Genomic DNA, 22552 nt, shown 5'->3' on the forward strand with positions numbered 1-22552 from the left:
CATAACTTGTCTGCAGTTTCAGGTCTGTCTGCTAAGTGAAAAAAGGGAAAAAAACCCCAAACAAATGAAGGACTATAAGGATCAGTCTGTACACATCCATCCTTCTCTGTGGACTAGGTATGGATAATGGTCAGGAGCTGCTACCATCTAGGTGCCCCTCTCTTTTGGCAATATCAAAGGAAACTATTTCCATGCTTCCTGGAGATCTTCAGTTGTCCCAGGCAGTCCAGGCATTTCAAATACCCCTGGTTTGTGGGCATTTGCCTCTCACATAATAGGAACATTTGCATTCTGCTGAACTGGCAAAGGCCCTCTAGCTTTTCAACACAATTCAAAGCATTGTTTGTTGATTTTCATTTTAATTAAGCATTTATCAGTGGGCAAAATGCCATTAAAACTAACAGCTTATATTCAGCTTCCAAGATAAGATCATGAGTTGCCAAAATAAGCTCTTGTACATTTAAGTTCTGACACCAGAAACCAAGCGACCTCTTTCCACCTCTTATTTTCAACAACAGCCTTTCAGCTATCACTAGCCAAAAAAGTGATCTCCAAACCATTAAATTACTTAGATGAGATGTCCAAGTAGAGGAATTCCAACAGAAATAATTTAAAGTGAAAACACTCCTCGCACCCTGTATCATTTTGTGTCACTCTTTTAAGTATGCAATAAAATACCTGGCTCTTTTTTAGGAGCATAATCACGGATGGACAGATCAATGCCTTCTTGATCTTTCCCACAGCAAGCTCTGAAGACAATTCCACACTGATATCCTATCTTTGGATTGGGTTCACAACTCTGTCCTTGAACTTGGGCAGTCTTTCCCAGCAAACAACAGTGACAGCATGTCTGTTAAAAAGAAAATGAAAATATTAACAGAGTCAAAGCAACATGAGCTTTGACAATGATGTCAGTAGTATCTCACCTTGGCACTGATGGAAAATTTTCTGCAAACCCTTTAAGAATATATATTGGTATACTTGGGCTCAAATTTCTTAACCTGTGTAGTTCAACGAGCTCTGCATCTGGCCAAGCATAGAACCTGGGTCCAGTTCCCAGAAAAACTGTGTACGTGTGGAGGTGTGTGCAAGCTGATGTGGAGGACCACAACACTCCCCACATGTATATGGGATTTCATTACTCCATGCCTGCACAGCCTGGATTCAAACACCAGCCAAAATCAGAATTCTTCACACCCTTCCTTCCCATTTGTGTCCAGTTTAATTTGAATGGGATATATTCAATGAAGTGCAGGGCTCAGTTTGGCTGGAGCTGCTTACTCAACTTCCTCCTTGAATGAACAAATGCCTCATCCAAGGTTTGTGTTAGTAGGTCATAAAGAGCAGCTATTTTGCTTTGACAAGCATATTCAGGCATTATTTAAAAGCATCACCATCCTGACATGGCTGCCAGGAGTAACACATGGTCTGCCTCTTCACGACCTGCTGAACTGCAGCCCTGAAATACACCACAGAGGCAAGGACAGGACAAGTTAATCCTGTGGAGGCTTCCTGTATTTTAAATTGAGTAGATGCTGCTGATTTATTCAGTTTTCTGCCTTGCTGTCAGAAAGCAGCAAAAGTGTTTGGTTCTCTGAAACTGGTGTCTGCCAATTGCTACTGTCACATGAAAGCAGATTTAAGCTTTTTAAAATTAGTTTTGTTAGTCTTCCAGACTCTATTTTGCTTGAAGAAAATTGCCTGCACCATTAAACAGAACAGATGGAATATGAAATAACTACACTTTCAGCTAAATTTCTATAGTTTGGTGCTTTAAGCACCACACCTGCTGAAAAGAAGGCAACTATGAAATGCTTTCCATTACTTTGAGATGTCTTTCCCTGCCTATATTCTAACTTTTCCCTTGTAAGGAATGACGTGTTTCTCTCCCTGTATTGAACTGAAAGGCACTTTTAAAACCCAGAGCAGCATGAAGTATGCATAACAGCATCCTGAAGTATGTAAGTATTCCATTTTGTATGATGTCATTAAATACACAACAGAAACTTTTCTGTGCTGCAGACTGCTGTAGGGCTGAAATTCCTCTCTCCTGGCCTTAATTCCTGGGGTGTTGTTTTCAGGCCCTCCCAATCTCTAGGATACATGTTTCCCCTTATTTTCTCTTGCTTGGTGAGATGGCTCCTACTACCTACTTTTTTTTACTAGTTTCTCCAACTGCTTCCATCCAGTGGTAGATGCTGATCATCCTATTATGTCTGGGATAATTCCATCTTTTCTGGCTTTTTTTATTACTTCAGAAATAAACCCTTGATGATTGCAACATTTCTCAATATTTATTCTGACATATCAAGCAATTCCCTTAGGCTTTCTTCTCAAAATTCTTAAATGTGACAATAAATTTGCTAACTTTCAATTTTCCCAAGCATAAATTAGAAGATAAATAATGAAAGTGAGCTAAAGATTCATTACTTGACTTAAACCTGCATATTTTTGATAACCAAATCTTATTTAAGTTATTGAATAGGCTGATGCCTTGACAAATTTCGACATTATGTAATTCTGGTATCCTCATTGGCTTCTGCTGGAAGACTCAGTCTGCTTCTTCATCTTGTCACAGGATGTTCATATTGGGAGTTACAGGGTTTCTCTTGATTATCTTTTTTTTAAGAGTGATCATTAATTTTCCCCTCTTCAAAGTGTTGAATAGCCTTATGTTTCTTATTTATTTTAGGTTGCACCACCACTTGAAAAATCTCTATCTCCAGCTCATGTGCAACTTCCAGTACAGAACTTGCTAAATCTTGCAATATCTGTGAGACACTGTATCTTCCATTAACATAATTGTGTGCCCTGAACCATTTGTTTCAACCTATCTTTATTCTAACTGTGCACGATGCATCTTGATTTAACATATTGATAAAGAGAAATATTTATGTTTTTATACCTCAGCCAAAATGATGCAGAGAAGGAAAATGTCAAGTGCTTTCTTAACTGGTGTGTTGGTTTGGCTTGGCCTGGCTTTTGGCAGCAGGGTGGCCACAGGGGTGGCTTCTGTGAGAAGCTGCTGGGAGCTTCCACCGTGTCTGGCAAAGCCAATCCCTGATGGCTCTGAGGATGGACATGCTGCTGGCCAAGGCTGGGCCAGTTAGAGATGATGGTAATGCCTCTGTGGTAACAGATTTTAAAAGAAAATCAATGGGGCAGCTTTAACTCCAGATAGAGAAGAGAAGGAGGTGAGAACATGTGAAGGAAACAACCTGGGGACACCAAGGTCAGTGCAGAGGAGGGGCAGGAGGTGCTCCAGGGGCCAGAGCTGAGATTGCTCTGCAGGCTGTGGTGAGACCATGGGGAAGCAGCTGTGCCCTGCAGCCCATGGGATCCACGGGGGATGCAGAGATCCCCCCACAGCCCGTGGGATCCACGGGGGATGCAGAGATCCCCCCACAGCCCATGGGATCCATGGGGGATGCAGAGATCCCCCCACAGCCCATGGGATCCACGGGGGATGCAGAGATCCCCCCACAGCCCGTGGGGATCCATGGGGGATGCAGAGATCCCCCCACAGCCCGTGGGGATCCATGGGGGATGCAGAGATCCCCCCACAGCCCATGGGATCCATGGGGGATGCAGAGATCCCCCCACAGCCGTGGCAGAGGTGCCCACACCAGAGCAGGTGTGGATGCTGGAGGAGGCTGTGATCCAGTGGGACCCAGTGGAGAGAGGGCTCTGCTTCCAGGCTGGAGCAGCCTGTCCTTGTTGGACTGCACCCCGTGGGAAGGGAGACCCACACTGCAGCAGTTTTGGGAGGATTGTTTGCCCATGGGAGGGATTCACGTTGCAGCAGTTTTGGGAGCACTGCTGCTCATGAGAGTGGAATCACGCTGGAGAAGTTCATGGAGAATTGTCTCCTGTGGAAGGGACCCCATGGTCTCACAGGGGAAGGACTCCTGTCCCTGAGCAGTGCAAGAAAATCTCGGTGATGAACTGACCAAAACCCCCACGCCCTGTCCCCGTGCTGTCGGTGGGAAGGAGGGAGGGGCTGGGGAAGAAGAGGGGTTTTTAAGGGCTTATTTTACTTCTCATTATCCTCCTCTGATTCTGTTAGTAATAAACTCTCTTTGTATCTCTAAGTCAAGCCTGTTTTTCCTCGGAGTGTTTTCTCCAGGTCCTTATCTCAACTCATGAACTCTTCATTAAATTTTTCTCTCCTCTGCTCTGCTGTGGCAGGGGAGGGTGAGTGAGCGACTTTTGTGAGTGCCTGGGGTTTGGCTAGAGTCTAACCAAAACAACTGGTGTTTATCATAACTGAGTTTTCTTACTGACCCTCACAGCTTCTACACTGGCAATCTCAAAAGCCAACATTTCATGACTGACTCACGAAAGAAGATGGAGAAGCTGATGAAGAGCACACAGGACCCTGTAGACCTGGACACGGTTCCACATATTTCACCTGTGAACTTGGAAAGTCACCTTTACTTTCAGTTTCTCCCACTGTAGAAAGGGAGCAGCATAGCAGAGATGAGGAGACTTTAACTCATGTTCATGGTGCACTCTGGAATTCCAAGACACAAAGTAGCATGGAACTACCACTAGCATGATCCTGGTATAATTGCAATGTTTCCTTTTTTACACCAATTTTCCTGGCTGTTGGCCTTTTCTGGAAGCCTTTGATCCTTTAATCAGGAGTGCAGTCTAACCTTCATATTAGTTGCATTCTTGAGGTGTTTGCAGCCATTTTCCAAGGGCCAGTTGCCTGGAAGCAAGTTGTGATGACCATTTATTTATTTGCTAGAACCATCACTGATTTCATGGATGGTACAATCTAACTATGAATTGTTATACCCTTTCACTGCCTGTAGGACTCTGCTCCTTAAGTCACCCCAATAATAATATCAACCTTTTTTCCCTCTGGTATTGGTAAAATCCCATGCAGCTTCAAAGCCATGCCTTGCTCCTCATGTTTGGATAGATGGTAGACAGCTGTGTCCTACTTGTAGTTCCATGTTCCCTTGACTGCCTTCTCACAGAAAGGAATAAAGTTATATGCAAGAAATTTGAAGGTTTATTTTTCGTGTGACTAGGAAGCACCTGAAGTTCCTTAGATGAATAAGGTTCCCTTGTCTATGTAAAGTTTACAATAGTTTTACAATATTTCTTATTATTTATGTTTGGATTTAAGTCACCAGTTTTGGTGTGAATCCTGTAGTAACATTGCTTTTGGTATCTGTCCACAAGAGGTCTCTCCCTTGCTGAAATCCATTAGGTGCTCACCAAAATCCCACTAATAACTCAGAAGAATTTTCCAGAACTTTTAAAAAGCTAAACAAAAATTTAAAATATTTTCAACATTCCAAAGCAATAAAACTTTTGTGCTCACCTACTGCACACAACCGAAGTACTCATGACAAAACTTTTGAGATAAGGATGTGTCTCAACCCTTGAAAAGTACCTACGACAAATTTTGGGGGAAATGTTCAAGCACCTTAAACGTGGTTAAATTTCTAGAAGCTGCACTCCTTTCTGCAGGGCTGTTGTGGTACAAACTTCCAAAAATAATTTCAACATCTCATGTACCAGCATCACATCTGGAAATTGATTGCTTTATTTTGATGAAGATTTTAAAGATTAATCATTCATTTTGCATTTTTTTTCCAAGGCTAGAAAAACAATGCTTTCAAACAACCAGAGGAGAAAATTCTGCCCATCATTTCCTATGCCTATTGCCTTTATGTGTAAAGGCAAAGGCAAATGTTTTCAAAATATGGTCTTTTTATCTTCTTTCCAATCCCAAGATTTGGATTCAAAGGAAAGATTAGCTGCCTCATTTGCTGCAAAGGGCTGTAATTAATCCACTAATCATTCTTTCTACTTCCTTGAAGGAGACAAGATCCAAAAGGCATGACCTAAGCTAAAAAAATTGGACCAACTTAGGCAAAATGAGATTCAAGTTTGTTTACCACAGCAAGGCACAACTTTCAGACATTGTATGTCTCAAGGTGATCAAATTCAAAATGTAGTCAACAGAAAAAAATTATGAATTGTTCACTGATAAGTCACCTATGTCCACCACTGAAAAGAGATCACCTTCGAAGATACTCCTACCTCAGTGAAGTTGCTAGGTGTAGGATGTTCCTGTCAGGGAGTGGAAAGACAGTGACTCACAAAGATTAATGAACTCAGACTATGTTTATATCAGTAAATTAAACAGGGACAGAATGTGGGCTCAGGGCATTACCCCACAATCACCTGTAATGTTGAAATATCAGCAAGCTCTAATGGCAACTAACACTCCATCAGACAAGGCTAAAGTGTGTTCTGAGGCCAACACAGCCCTCCTGCTCTGTGTTGCAGGGGAAGGACAGCAGCTACATGACAGCTGTGCTGAGCCATTTCTTCTCAGGGCCAGAGATCAAGGCCCAGTCCGACTTGTTTAATAATAAAACTGTCACTATCAAAATCTGCCATCTTTAAAGAAGTCTGGCCATTTACAAAAACAGCATTAAGTCTTCTTCCTCATGCTGACAAGCCTATATAGGGAAAAATCAGGCACTTGTTGGGTAAGTGGGTTTCCTTGAACAGTTTCAATCTGGTTCAGAGTTGCTCCATGGCATGTGGTTAAAATAGTACTGCTGCTAAAATCCTGTCTTTGGTAACAAGCACTAGGATCTGCAGAGTCCTCACCATCAGTCCTTGTTCATCTGCTCAGAGCCCTTCAAAATATTGACACAGAGGGTGAAATATTATTTTGTGCCACATTCAGATTGAGGGGGACATGCTTCCCAGCAGTAAAGGCTGCCCACAGGAATTCCTGTGCCAAGACCAGGGCATTCCCTGGACATCATCAACAAGTGATGCACGGCCCCTCTGGGAGACACAGTGCACCATGGGACAAGGTAATACTGCACGTGTGGACAGACTCAGGAGAATCCAACAATATCAGCCTCATTAGCATGTGTCACCTTTCTTCTGCTCCCAGTGAGAACCTGGATTACTTCCCAGCCCTGGAATCAGTGACATCCCACTGACAGTGGCAGATCAAGCCAGCATTTTCTAGAATATGAAACTTGTCAGTCAGACACTGTCTGTCATCCTCTGCCCAGTGGATTTTTAAATTTTAACTAAATGAACCATTCAGTGTCTTGAAGCAGTGGGAAGAACTAAAATCACTCTCATCTGTTTTCATCACCATGGAAAGAAATCCATAACCAAAGCTGTTCATGGTTCATGGTCAAGGTCATGATCTTGCTGGTGGAACTTTCTTCCAAAAATACCTGAAGTAAGGTATGACTATGCTCCCTTCCAGGCAGTGAGAGACAAAGATAGTAATAAAGGTGGAGGGCAGGGCACAGATTAATTGCAGATGCCAACAACAGGCATTTTTATTCTAATATCAAATACTGGTATCACAGGCTTACAGATCTCTCCATCCAGTTGTAAATCAAAGTCATGTTAACTTAGAACACTTACACAAGCTGGAATTATAAGTACCCTGAGAGGATTAATTTCAGTCCTACCCCTTTGGACCACCAATATTGAAAACCAGTGAGTCTGACCTTAGGTCGTGATGCTTTAGTGAAAGCTGAAGTCTGAAATGTGTCTGAGTTTCTCACCCATCTGTCACTACAGCACTGATGGCCTCTCTTCACACAAAAGTAATTTCTTGGCCAATTACCCATTAAAGATTTTCCACCCTTTTGCATTCTCCCCTCTACCTCAGCTAAAATGCAATGTGACAGTTTGCTTTGCTGAACAGGGTTCCATTTCTCAAAGAGAGGACAAAGCAAAAAACCTTAACAGAGACATGAAGTGCCGGCAGGGAAAAAACTGTTCATGTGCAACAAACCAAGTCTAATGACCTTCAGAGTCAACCCTAAATAACCTCAGTTCCACTTCTTAGAGACAAAAGGAGTACCTCTGATGTCTCACCTTGAAGTATTCGGCTTCACAGGTGGAATTTTTGGCAATGTGTGAGTCACACTCCTCACGCACGTTGGCAAATTCAACGCCATCAGAACAGGATTGCTTCTCCAGCTGGCTGCGGCAGCACTGCTCCTGGGTCATGCTGCCCACAGCATGGAACAAAGGGAGAACAGTGTCACTCGTGGGTCAAGAACAGATGATGCACGATTTGACAATTAGTACTGGTACCAGTTATGTGGAAAGGGGTCTCTGTGGGAACACTATTACAACATAAAGATATTCTGTGGCGGGAGGCAGGTTGCCTGTGTGACATGTTTAACACAGTTTCATTGCTGATTTACCTCGCAGTCTGTCCCCTAACAACTTTTTTTAGCAAATGGGTTAATTCAACCACACCTGCCTCAGGGCTCAGGGTTTTCAGGGCTGCATTCTGGCATGTTTTGTGACAATTGGTGACTGAGGAGACGATGGAAGGGAAAAGTCAAACCCTGGATCTTGTGAGAGCCTGCAATCCCAGTCTACCCTCATAGCTGCTGCCCTAAATCAACAGGTATGGAATGTGGAAGGAAGATCAGAGCATTGTTCTGTGGGACACCTGGAGATAATGGAGAGAAATTAAGATACCAGGGGAGGTCACAGTGAGAAACAGCAGAATGTATTGCAAGCAAGGGGAAAAGAAAGACAAGGGAAATAAAAGTATTACAGGGCAGGGAGATATGGAGGGAAGACAGGATTAAATTGTGCAGGAAACTTAATTTCATTACACCGTTCATTAAATCATTCTATTTTATCTCAACGTCAGTGAAAAGAATGGAAAATCGCTCCTTTGGGGAAAAAAATCTGAACGATTTTTTTAAACTCCTCTAGTCCAATTGTTACTGTCATACAAATCCCAGTGAAGACTTTTCTCCACTCTGCTTTTATGTGTAACTCTGCTTTGCTGGGTAGTTTTGTGGGTAAAGCTCTTCCACCACTACCTTCTGTCACAGACACTGGGAAACTGAGAAAAAAATATCCTGTACTCCTAAAAATCCTCTATTCTACTGCTGTAAATTTTGATAATATCAGGAAGAGGAGTGAGTTAGTGGAACTACTGAACTAGAGGCTTTTCCCACCATCACCTGAGCTAAGTGGTTTAGCATGTATCCCCTCTGGAGGAGCTTTCCTGCTCTCCAGGACCAGAGGATGACCTCTCAGCTGCCAGGCAGCATGAGGGACTCCCTCAGCTCTAAGGCCAGGCTACTAAAAGCAGGGGACATGTGGGTCAGACTCTGCATCTCTATGCATGAGGGTGAGGCCAGGTTGTCAAGATAGATTCCTGAAGATTCCAATTACTATTTTTAAGGTTTTACATGGGTCACTTCCAACCCAAACCACTCTATAATTCTACAGTTCTGTGATTAGTAATGGTCTGACTGTGCAGTTCTCACTCAGACAAAAACACCCATGATATTTCAATGCATAGGAACAAAATCCAGGATAAATTCATGAACAAAATATTCAAAAATAGACTCTAAAATCATAGCAAGAAGTTAAGCCCAGGACAGTAACTTTATTTGGCAGGATATTTGAAGTTTTTGATATCTGATTTAGTTCCAGTTTGGAAGAATATGTAGCTTTTTTGTTGCTGAAATTCCCTCTGAAGCAGAATTTCCATTCCCTGCCCAGCTCTGGGGTGGTCTGACTTTCAGGGCTTTGGAAGCCTCTAAAAACTGAGCTCCAAGCCCAAGAGTGTGGGAGCTGAGACTTTCCAGTGTCTTTACCCCTTCAGATTCTCTTGAGGAGCTAGATACGTTAGCCACAGACAAGAAAACAAATAAACAAACAACAGCAGTCTTTCAGTAGATTTGTTTGATTCCTGGTGTTTCCTTGTTTTTTCAAACATAAGCCAACTCTTTGAAATCTCTGAAAAACAAGCAATTTCAACCAAAACAAGAAAGTTTCTTAAAGTGTTTCCCACAGCAGTATTCATAAGTCATGTGGTCCACCCCAACTGTAATAAGGAATTAAACATCAATTGGATACTAGATTAAAATACCATTTGTTCATTCTGAGAACAACAACAACAATAAAATCACACTTCATTGCCCAAATCCTACGGCCAAGTTGCACTGGTAGCAAATATTGCTTGAGACTCTAAACACTAGTGTGGCAATAACAGAGGCAGAAGTCCTTGGAAGATGGCAGAGAAAAGTGCTGCACAGTGTTGGTCTTCCTTCTCCCTCTGCACTCACCACATCCAGCTTGGCAGGCTCCAAGGAGTTGAGATGAGCAGTGTCTCTCCTTGTCTTTCCTAAGTCACAAGGCTTACAGCTAGTGCATGCTCACTCTCCACTCCCCAGCAAGGTGAAGGAGCTGTCTTTCCTGGCTAACAGGACATTTCGATTTGTCTCTTGGTGTAAAACCTTCCAGGTGTACCATTAACAGTCTGTGGACCATTACAATATTAGTCTCTAAAAATAGAGAAAGTAAAATAGTACCTTTCTGTAAGTCTGGGGTTTTTAAAATTAGGAGTAATACTTTTAAAATCTGGTTTTTCTTTATCTGCCTTATTCTGACTTTCAGTTAAAAGAGAGCAATAGAATTTTTCTGAAAATAAACAGGTATTCACAATATGGCAGATATTGTATAACACTAAATATTGAATCTTTAGGAGCATGAGGCCTCATAACTGATATTCATTCAGGATGTTTCAGGTAAAAGAATGCATTTCTGAAGGATGAGTGTTATTCATGGCTCACGAGTGAATAAAAATCACCAAGACATTTAAAAAATCCTTATTCATTGTTTCAGATGTTGATCTAAAAGTTATTTCACTACTAGATAATTTGATTATAAATCAAGTTAAGAAATCATGGTTTATATTCTCACTTTTACGTTCTGTTAAAAATTAACCAATGTGGCTGATTTTCATTAATTGAATGAATTGAGTTAATTTCCAAATTAAAATCTGCACATCCACTTACATCCACAATATTTTCACATTTATTATTCTCCTGTCTAGAGGATGCACTCCTAAACCAGCACAGATTTCATAATCACCTATTTTTTATTTCACTTCTTTTCATAAAAGCATTAAAATTTAACTTTTTGCTGAAAACAATGTCATGTCAATCTACTTTTATTACCCTTTGTCTCTCTCATTCTACTTCCTTCAAGCTATGCTAGTGCTATTCATGTGTACAGTGGAAGGTCTTGAACAAAATATCAAAATTAAAAAGAATGATTTTGCAAAAACAAGCTAGGTCTTCCAGCCTTAGATTCTTCAGTCTGCATTCTTGCAACACTAATGAATAATGTTATTCCTGATGTAATTCCCGAAAGGCTACACATTGTTAAGGCATGCAAATACCATATGGAGATAGACTGTTTCTGGCATGGGAATTAAGTTCACTTGCTAAGAGCTCTGTGCAGGGGAAACTCTCCACTTAGAAAGGAAGAAGACTTATTGGACAGGTTGAGTTCCAAAATTAAATGGCAGCTCTTTCCAGCTGTTGTGAGTTTAACCACACCACAAGAAAATGAATGAATGGGAAAAGACCCACTGCGATGACAGCCAGAGATATTACTCATTAAAATCCTACACTTGTATTTACTGAGCCACAAAGACACAGAGATAAACACTGACATTGTCCAGAGAGATAATGCAATGAGATAAAATCATGTGAGGGGCAAGAAACCACAGTAAGAGATTGCAGACATTGGGCCCAGAGCCTTGTTTCAGCTTAATCACCAGGCAGTTAAGAGCAGCCAGAGGGACCTTTGGAACTTGTGAACTTCACAGAGGGTCTGACTCACCTTATGCAGGACAAAAAAGTAAGTATGTCTGTAGTTTGAACCACACCACACTCAGAAAGTGACACTGAGACTGCTGGCAAGTCCCTCAGGAACCACAAGGGACTTTGGGAGAAGAATACTACAAATATGCTGTGACCCAGAACTGTCACCTTGTTTCTGGGATGCATGGTAGATATGAGAATGACAGGACTGGAAACCTATTATTTCTTTACTATGGAAGAAATTGTTCTCTGTGAGGGTGGTGGGGCCCTGGCACAGGTGCCCAGAGAAGCTGTGGCTGCCCCATCCCTGGAAGTGTCCAAGGCCAGGTTGGATGGGGCTTGGAGCAACCAGGGATAGTGGAAGGTGTCCCTGCCCATGGCAGGAGGGTGGAAAACTGGATGATCTCTAAGGTCCCTTCCAAGCCAAACCATTCCATGATTCTGTGATTACTATGGATGTGTTTTAAATGGTTGGGAAATGGCTAAGGGGAATGCAATTCTAACTCAATAAGGCAGCTGGCTCCTCACACAAACAACAGACTCTAGTGGTGGGCTTCCTTTGAGGGAGAGACTGAATCTGAGACACCACTAAGTTATTACTGTTCTAAACAGATGATTCAAAAGCAGCATGGAAATTCTTGTAAAACATACTGGAGAAAGCACTCACATCCTCTCTCTTCTGTGTTGCACAGTCTTTGTACAGTAACTGCAAAAAATCCCTTTTATTTCAGGAACTTTATCAAACCTGCTCACTTCATAATGTGTTTTCCCCTTATATTCACCTGCTAATCTTGCAAACTGAAGCTGAAATACACAGGGAAAACAACTCCCCCTGGCATCAAGGGACATGGCCTTCTACCCCACCACTTCTCCAGAGCACTCAAGTCAGAAGGTCAACACTGCACAGCACTACATGGTCAGGGGATCCCAGCTGGGGTTTAAAAACCACAGGAATGCTGACATGTGGCCCCCAGCAGCTCCCACTTCATGCAGGAATCTAAGTAGGAACCAAGTTATTTTGAAAACCTGTGACCAATAAGGCATCCTATTTCTCAATCCTCTATTCTCACCTGCCTAGACCTCAGCAAGGGCAATGAACTCAGGTCTGTTCCTGTCTTTGTGTAGCAGGAATAAAATGTAGAACATCAGTGTCGTTACCCTCATGTGCCTGCAAAAAGAATTGTGCTCCCTCAGTGCACATTCTGGCTCCAGTTACAGCAATCAGGAGTTGAATTTGGCCCTGACCTTTGTGTCTGAAATGGCATCCTAAAGTGATTTTTCTGTACCTCTGACATATGCCAGTTTGCAATCATATTTGGAATAAAAAAAAATTGATGATTAAAAAAGTGCTCCAAGGTGCTAATTTTACTTAGTCATTTTTATAGTGAAACCAAGCTTCAGGGAGAGCCTGCAGTCACAAATAAATGCAACTGAACTGAGTATTTCAACTAAGGGTTTTGTCAAGAAGTGCTCGTACCTCTCACAGAATACATGCCTTTTATTTTATTAGTGTAATTTTCTTAACTACATCTCAGTTATGTACAAAAGCTAGATGAATCATTAGTGAGCTTTTTTTTCCAGTTCCTATAAAGTCCTAGTGAGTCTCTAGAAGGAAAATCTTTTGAAGAATAAATTATTTACAGCAGAATTTCAACTCACATTTAATCAAATGATGATTAAATCATCAAGATATTCAATAAACCTGGTTTCCTGTTTTTCCGGCCTCTGTTTTGTCTGTAATTCTTATGACTCTTCAAGTATTTCCTAAATTGGCATTTATTTCCTATCTGTCAATTCTTCTGTGTAAGGGACTGCTTTCAATGCCAGTAAAAATGCAAAAGTCAGAAAACACAGATAGACTTCCCTGGAAGATACATTATTTTTGTAATAAAGATCAACCCACCACTTCTACAATTACCAAGGTTAAATCACTTTGCAATCCATTTGATTAGAGGGGAGCAAAGTAAGTGTTTTAAATACAAATTTCTCTATGAAGCTGCCTCTCGAACTACCAGTTGTTAGCTCCACTAATTAAATGCAACAAGTGCATGTAACAGCAAAAATAATGCAAACTATCATTGATGTAAAAAGTACAAATGCCACAATAACGTAAGAGATGCAGCAGAGTCAAAATCTTAACTAAACATCTGCCTTCATAATTTCATTTAGTAGATTACCAAACAGAAATATCCTATCAATTCTTGGTAGAATTAAGAAATCTGTATACTAACTGAAGGGTTCTATTTTCTACAGTCAAATACATTTCATAGAATCACAGAAACGTGGAATGGTTTGGGTTGGAAGGGACCTTAAAGCTCATCTCATCCACCCATCCTGCCATGGGCAGGGACGCTTTTCACTATCCCAGGCTGCTCCAAGCTCCATCCAACCTGGCCATGGACACTTCCAGGGATGGGGCAGCCACAGCTTCTCTGGGAAACCTGTGCCAGGGCCCCACCACCCTCACAGGGAGCAATTTCTTTCTAACATCTAATCTAAACCTACTCTGTCAGTGTGAAGCCCTTGTGAATAGTCTGTCTCCATCTTTCTTGCAGGCTCCTTTCCTAAGATGGACTAACCAGGAATCTCCTTGAATCACTCTGTGGGGGAACTGAAAGCTAAAGTCAGCTAAGGGCTGCAGGACAATCAGCTGTGTAGCACCACAGAAGGCTGCCTCACACACAGACACACATGTGTACTTACTCAAACCATGGATTAGTCAGCTGCAGGATCTGCTGTGTTTTTGTAAACATTTGCCCAGAAATGTGGCCAGATTCACAGCCAGCTTGGTGACATTAGTGCAGCCACACTGAGATGTCCTGACTGCAGGCAGAGCCCAAGCTTCATGAGCAGAATACAGTGGGAAAACCTCTGAGTAAGAGACAGTATATGCCACACGGGTTAGGGCTGGGTGAATTATATTAGTCTGATAGCAAAAATTAAAAGGACTTGATGGATGAAAAGAAGGTGCTCAGGAAAGCTGAGATATAAGAGTTGGGTGCTTCATCTTGTAAGTTAGCTTTAATACCTGCCATTCCTGTGGTTTCACATTAGAGTATAAACTGTGTATTAATATATAATATGTAACTATGTACCTGCATTCTCTAGACTCGGATATTAACGGCAGAGAAGCACATATTCTGTTTTCATTTGCCCATTCAACACCCTTGTCACAGCATTCTTCCACTGACAGATCTGCAGAAATTAGGAAAGAGAGAAAAACACAATATATTTAATACAACCTTAATAAATGGTATTGCATCTGCCAATTAAAAAAACCCCAACCAAACACAAGCAAATAAGTTTTTCCCTCCCTGACTTACACACAGAACACAGCACCCATACAAAAAGCAGCCATGGCCAGACAAAGCAACTATCAGCACCTTGCAATAAAGCCGAGTGCTGGAGGTTTTCTTTCCTTGGTGAAGCAAACTGCATTTTCTCCTAACCTTCCAAAAGACAAAGACACAGCCTAGGGACTGATACACTGGCAGAAACCAGTTCAGATAGTCCTGCCAAATAACAGGATCTTTGGGATTGCACTCCTTTATTATCAAATGCAGCAGCAGGAATAAAGAACCTTATAAAATCCTGAAGCATACAGGATAAATCAAATACCTGATATGAAAAATAGATTAATCTCATTACAAGAAAATTTGCAGAACAATTTTTTTCCTGAGATTATCATCCAGTTAATCTGTTTTCAATTTTTTATTCATAACTATGTCTGTAAATGCAAAAGTACTGTAGGGAGGAACAAAAAGGTACATGGTATTTTGATCACTTAACATACGAAAAAAAAATTAATCCTGTTACCAACTTATATCAACACTGAAACTAAGGGGAAATCACGCTGAAGACAATTATTTGTGTAGAGTATATTTTTGCAAGCTTCTAATTTAATAAAACTGAATACAGTTAATGAACTGAAAAGCACTACAGGTTTGCTTCATATTCCAAGTGCAAAAGTTCAGTGCACAGCAGGCATATCAGAACTTGGAATAAAACATGAGTCACACTTTTCTATTAATTATCTTGTAGTCTGAACACTGAACAGCTCCTTGTGTAACAAATATGTAAACTATGTAAAAACCCCTATCTGGTTATCCAGAGGAACAGGTTTCTAATGATTTCTCTGTTTCCTAAGTTTTTTTGACTGATGGCCCTGACAAGTTTCACCCACAAGTGCTGAGGGAGCTGGGTGATGATATTGCCAGGCTACATATGATGATCTTGGAACTCATGGTGAATGAGTTCCTGAAGGAGAAACAGAATAAGTGTCTCCCTGACTTCAAGAAGGACAAGAGAGAAGATCTGGGAAACTACAAGCTGGTCAACCTCTTACAGAATCACAGAATCCAAGATGATCCATGCACTGAAGCATCTTTCACATGAGGAGAGACAAGAAGAGCTGGGACTGTTCAGTCCAGAGAAAAGAAGGTTTAGGGGGGGATCTGATGGGGTTTTTATAAATATGTGAGAGGAAGGGATGAAGAGGGAGCCAGACTCCTCTCCATAGTGTTCACTGACAGGGCAAGAGACACTTGACACAAGTTATACCACACGAAGTTCCATCTGAACACAAGACAACATCTCCTTACTGTGAGAGTGCCTAAACTCTGGAGAATTTCAAGAAGTCTCTTCCAACCTAAATGATCCTGTGACTGATTACTTAATGAAAAATAAGTATGACCCTTACATCTGGAAGGCAAATCTCATGTACTTGTTTTTTGTAGAGAAGATGAAGTACAGAAGGATGAAATGACTTGCCTAAATTACATATCAAGCTGATGGCAGAACAGGGAGCACACATGATTGTCTCATTGTTAGTTTTGGTCCCACATTATACACAAGACTACATCTTCCCAAATTACTTTCTGCAGAGTTTTGAAAGGACAAGCATCTGTCTCCTCTGGCTACAGCAGTTACAAAGCCATCATTCTCAGGCACTCCTGATGTAGGAGCCTTCCATCTGTCTACATACCCACCTTCTAACTAGTTGCAATTATTAAAAAAAATTGAAATATTTAAACTGTTCATGATTATTCTTACTTTGACATACATCAGATAGAGTTTGTATCTGCTCAGCTGGCAGATATTCACATATGGGGAAGGCAAAAGAAGATGAAAGCACATTGAGAAAGTAATTCCAGTAATTCAGGGGGTTTTTTGCAGGGAACAACCTATATTCCCAACTAGTGATTGTGATTCAAAGCAAAAATGAAAGAGTTAAGTGAGACTTTAGGATGCATCAGTCATTTTGAGGTAGGTACTCTTAAGGCAGTTATCAATTCTACAGTGCAAAGCTCTGTATTGCACAGAATTCTGACTTTCCCTGCTTAGGAAAGATTGCATCAAAGTGAAAAATGTGTAAAGAAAGGTTAGGAGAATGACCAGGGGAATCAAAGTCCTGCTAAATGTGAAGAAACTGGGGGAAACAGACCATTTTAGGCATAGATAAGTAAAACATGTGAAAGGACATGCTTCCTGTCAACAAAATATTGCAGTATTACAGTATTATTACAGTAAACAACAATCAGAATTATGGGATCTAGTAAACCAAACATGTTTTAGTAAGAAAATCATTATAATTACAAGCAGAATTACATTTAAGTGTTAGTTTATAACAGTGCTCTGTATTCTATGACCGAGGTCATTCTTCTAGTCTTACCCAAAATAATGGTAAAAATTCTGTCATTACTAAGTCAAGGCAATGTTTCTCTTGAATCTCTCAGTGTGTGCAGAATTCATGCTAGTGACTGAAAGCTAAGTGTGATTTATAATGCTTCAGATTAAACCAGTCTAGTAAATAACACTCTGCCTGAAATCCATGCATTTGCATCTAAGCTCTTCTTTGGGAATAGAGACCTTGTCTGGGGCCCTCTGGCTGACAAACATCATATGCATCAAATTTCATACAAAGGATTACAAATAACCTTATTTTTAGTGCTGCTGTCTGCAGTCAATCTTAAGTGTGTTGAAAAATGATACACATTTAACTGAAATGCAGAGCTGGCTGCAGGTTTTTGCAGGGCTTTGTATAAATGAGCCTTTAGCCAAGTTCCTCCTCAGAAGGACAATCCCTGGCTCTCGAAACCAACTCTTCCCTCCAAGCCCTGGCAACACACCTCTACTCTAACCAAATAACCCAAGAATTCAAAGCAGACCAAGCTAAGCAAGCTTGTCTGAAGGAGTGCATCCAGATCCAGACAAAGAAGGATCACGGAGAGTTTGTTGAAGGAGAACTGTGGTCCAGGCCCATTGTTTTGGTGACATCACAATTCATATCCTCTAAAGATCCTGCCAAACATCTCCTGAGAATAGAGGGAAGTGAAAAACAAGCAGTAAAAAAAGCACTCCACCCTCAAGGCTATTCTTCTAAAACGTAACAATTAAACAGTGAAAAACATTTTCTCTTGGCTTTGCAGTTTGGTTTAAAATCGGTAATTCATGGGCAAATCCTTACTCTTTCAAAATCTCAAAGTATGTGCCTCACATATTGGGTGTCAACTTCTGATTGCACTGGAAGTGATTCTATTTGGGCATGAGGAGTAGCTAATGAGTATTTAGATACAGGACAGACTTAACCACCTCCCAGCTGCAGTTTTGTTGCTGATTCAACTATACACATGTGCACATTCATGTGGCTCACAGTTGGAAATCCTTGAGTAAAAAGTTCATACTGAGGCCATTTGTGCCTTCTTACACTCTCTTCAGGGGACCAACAGCACAGAGGGGCTGTGGCCTCTTTGCAACCTCTCCTAACTATGAGCTGGTACTGCAGGGTGGGCAAAGAATCAGGCAGTGGCAAGCAGAAGGTAGAAACCACTCTGATTATTGACATCTCAAGCAATCTCACTGAAAATAATGTGGTTTTTTTCTTGACTGTAACCACGTCTCTTACTTCAGCTGATGGGCTCCTGGCACACCTCAGAGCTGCAGTGCCAACAAGGACCAAAAAGGAATAACAGTACTGCTCCACTGAACCTGGTGCTCCTTCAACAATTTTCCAAGTGCACAATGTTTCACGCAAATCAGCCAGAGAAATCTCAGGCATCCTAAAGACAAAGCCCTTATGGGAAATGCTGATGACATCATCTGTGCTCAGATTAAATGTGCCCTTTTATTTGGAGGGAGAAACCCTACAGGAAAGTTGTAACATGCAAGAATACAGTGTCAGATCCATTTTGTAAAATTGAGGAACGCTGGTTCAGCTTTCTGGTATCACAAGACAGAAAAATATGAGGACAAACCAGAGCTCTGTTAATAGGGGAGCATGTTAACTTCCTTTTCATCAGATAAGTAATTTTGCATGCTAACTGATTTGTTCAGAAAATCCCAGGTTTATTTTGGATAAAATCCAATGCAGCTTTATCACTACTTTGCTCCTGTACAAAAGTATGTGCAGCAGGGGATCCAAAAGAACTTGAGCTCTCTTAGTATGGTAACAGCAAGGATGCCTGTGCTAATGGATACCTGGTGTTTGTTGGATTTTAAGAGACATCTCAGGAATCTTGGGAAGGAGACAGCAGAAACACAGCTGGAGCTAAATTCTCTAATTTTACAAAATATGAAGAAAATCTATCAGATAGGGCACGATTAAGGTACAAAATATTCAAACATTATGTGTGCCTGATGCATTCATGTGCTAGTTCTGAACTACGTTTACACAGACGTGGTGTGTACAAGTAAAGGTTGTTTTCAAAAAAAAGGTAGTTTGCTAGTTTTAACAGGATTGCCATAACTTGTGAGAGTTCAAAGCAAGAAATGAGGTTAATATCTGCATAACCTTAGACTTCTATGATGTAATAATTGTTTATTCAGCTGCTGCAGTGAATATTTTCTGCAAAAGAAAGATAAGCTGAAGAATGTTACCCAAAAGCATGATTCCTGGAATGAGAACCCCTGAATTGCTTCTTGTGCAAACGATAAGCATAAATGAAGAGAACTGGATAAATTTCACAGCAGTAGCATTCCAGCTAGATCAAAAAGGGAGAGTTTTCTAGGTAACAATCTACAGCAGTAGTTATTCTGCACAATTGCCTCTAATGGAAAGGCCTATCTACAGTCCAGGACTGGATAGCTGTTCATTACTCACCACTGGTATATGGAACAGTTATTAACCTGATGGTGAAACCAAACCGAAGGGACACCTGAGCCCAGGTGGGCTTACCAAGCCAGTGCCAGTTAGGATTGCCTGTTCTTCAGGGCAGTCAATGACATGACACTCAAACTCCTCAATTTGCCAGTCCACATAACCAGCTGTAGTTGGGTATGGATTTGGAAGTGAGTCCCCTTGAGTGAGGTCAAGGGCTCAAAATCACACCTACTTATTAAGATGTTTATAATCCTTTAAGCACATTAATTGATTATGCTTACAAAATGTGGTGCAGATCTTTCTCTTCCCTCAATTTACTCTGTAAGAGGCTCAGCAGTATGGAATGTGAGAAAAGAAAACATGATCATCACTTTTCAGCATATGAGGATACAGGCAACAGATAGACTGTGAGAGGTCAGCACTAATCCAACATGTTTCAGTAACAGTATATCAGCATATTTTCTGGAACTCGTGATTACAACAGGCACATGCTGGTTTAGGTTTCCAGTAAGAAAACAACTTTCAACAGTCACTGTGTACCTTTCTGATAAAGCCTCTCTTGTCCTGTCCAGAAAACTCTCTTACTAGTGATGCTCATCCATCTAAATGCCAGCTGGAAAAAAAATCCAAATCTCCTTACAGAATTTGATCCTCAGAATAACAGACAGGCCAGCCATAATACTGAGAGTCACATTCTTTGTCTTCCAATCTCCCTTTACATCTGCATTCTCACAAAACTTCAGCAACAGCATATTCCTTTAACCAAGGCTTCCCTTTGCTCAACATTCGGGGCAAACAAAGTGATCTGCTACACCAAATTAATTCCTCCTGAACAATGACACCTGGCTGCTACCAGGTGGACAAAGTCAGCTGCTTTTGTAGTGGGGACAGCAGTTAAGTGCTGGCAGCTGGGATTTGTACGCTTGATTTTTTAGCTCTTTTTACAACAAACTGTGGAAATGCTGTCTCTGGCAATGCAAACACACTCTGGCTGGCCACTTAAGGTATTGAATAGACCTGGAGACATGTTTAAACAAGAGGGGAGCCAGCTGACTTCAAAGGTCCAACTGGTAATAGACTAACGTGACAAATACAGCTTTGCTGCATCTTCATATTGTGTGTAAAACTAAAGATTGGGCACATAGAGTAGGGGGAAGGGTGAATGAGACCTGAAACCATGAAAGGGAAATATGTACAACAGAAAATCTGGCCCCATGATTCCCTGAAACAAATAGCTTGAACTGGAAGTAAGGGAGCAATGCAAGAGAGCGTTACCATTCTTCATCTGAGACAATGTCTGTGATGGATCTCTTCAAGATGGAGTTGGAATGAAGATGCCCCTCTTCCATTTTGTATGAAAAGAAAGAAGCAAAGTGAAAAGAAGCTTTTCTTTTTCTGCAGATAAGTGCTGGATCACCTCCAGACTGTTCATCAAATACACCAATAACGCTGATGGGGTACAGTGAACAGACTGTGGCACTAGTCATCTTTGGACAGTAAGATATTCTCAGTCATTCTACTCAGTTGTTCTTACAGACTCCCTTAAAGACTGTGACAGTCTGAACTTCATAATAAAAGCATGAAACATGGAGCCAGGACACCCTTTCTCCTAACACCCACAGCAGCAGGGGCCAGGAGGAATTCCCCAATGGACATGTTGTAGGATGTAAGGCTATGTTCCTCACCAACTATCCCTTTCCTGTCCTGATCTAGTCCCTCAAAGAGGATCTATGATTTTGGGTTTCTCTCCTCTAAGTGTGAGGACTCATACTGGAGCTTTACAGACTGATAGACAATCACAGTTCACTTGCAGCTAAAAAATATAACATCCTCTCTAAAAATGTTTAAAGGGTTTGAACCTTTACTTTCAGATGGATTCTCATCTGAGGGTGATTATTTCAGTACAGCTGAAATCACTGAAGAAACCCAGTTAGCACAGTAACTAAAGCAGCAGCACCCTAAAGGAAATGCCTGGTATGTTAGTGTGTTTTGTGGTTGGTTTGAAAACGGCCAACATTTTACTGGAAATTTTTTTAGGTCTGGAGAACACTCATTTATGGGGAATGTGACTCTGGTAGCACCAGTAATGGCCATCACACAACTAGGGGATTTTTCAGATGCAGCCAAACCTCATTTTATAAGATATTTGTGTGTAGTTTATAAAACAAGTTCTTAAAACCTTCCAAGGCAATAGCTGGCAATGAGGACAGGCCTGATGGAGGCAATGCTATGCTGCAACATCCATTATGTCTTTAGTGGGGAAAGCACATGCTTTACTGCAGAGTTTTTATTATGTCTCAGGTCTCAAAAGAATATCTTTTTAAAAGTAGGCAATTAGTTACTAAAAATTAGAAAAGACAACTGCATCTATTGTAGGAATGAAGCATCTTAAATATATATATATATATATCTCAGAAAAGGTGAAGATACAGAAGGCCTCTGGAGGTTATCTTGCCTTACTCGCTACTTTCAGGGAGACCTGATGAAATTCGGTCAGTTGTGGGCAGAGTTCTACGTAGTTGCTCAAAATCAATATCAAGTGAGGCTGATTCCTAAACTTTCTAGGCAACGTGCACTTATGCTCCAAGATCTCATACATTCAGCAACAACAGAAATTTTTTAATAATATGTTACTTCACTGTTCACTCCAAAATCTCATTTCAATTCATTCTTTTGTTGCTACCTCTTATATACCCAATCTTCTGTGTACCTGAAGACAGCTGCTCCCTGATGATGCCTTTTCTGGGAAAAAATTAACATCAATTTTTTCATCTTTCTGGATAGGTTATTTTTT

The 22552-nt window shown here is 41.0% G+C and overlaps 1 protein-coding gene across 5 annotated transcripts in view; it reads right to left on the reverse strand.

Annotated features, from left to right (window-relative positions):
• Positions 1-22552, reverse strand: part of FBLN1 (fibulin 1) — a 75733-nt gene that overhangs the window by 46869 nt on the left and 6312 nt on the right. For all 5 annotated transcript variants that reach the window (XM_014880379.2, XM_014880398.2, XM_088164861.1 and 2 more), the window contains exons 2-4: positions 14756-14855; positions 7888-8023; positions 679-850 (exon numbers count right to left, since the gene is read on the reverse strand). In XM_014880379.2, the coding sequence (XP_014735865.1) occupies positions 679-850; positions 7888-8023; positions 14756-14855 (408 nt within the window). The remainder of the gene's footprint in view (positions 1-678; positions 851-7887; positions 8024-14755; positions 14856-22552) is intronic.

The sequence above is a fragment of the Sturnus vulgaris genome, chromosome 5 (genome assembly GCF_052056855.1).
Source record: "Sturnus vulgaris isolate bStuVul1 chromosome 5, bStuVul1.hap1, whole genome shotgun sequence".
NCBI classification, from domain to species: Eukaryota; Metazoa; Chordata; class Aves; order Passeriformes; family Sturnidae; genus Sturnus; species Sturnus vulgaris.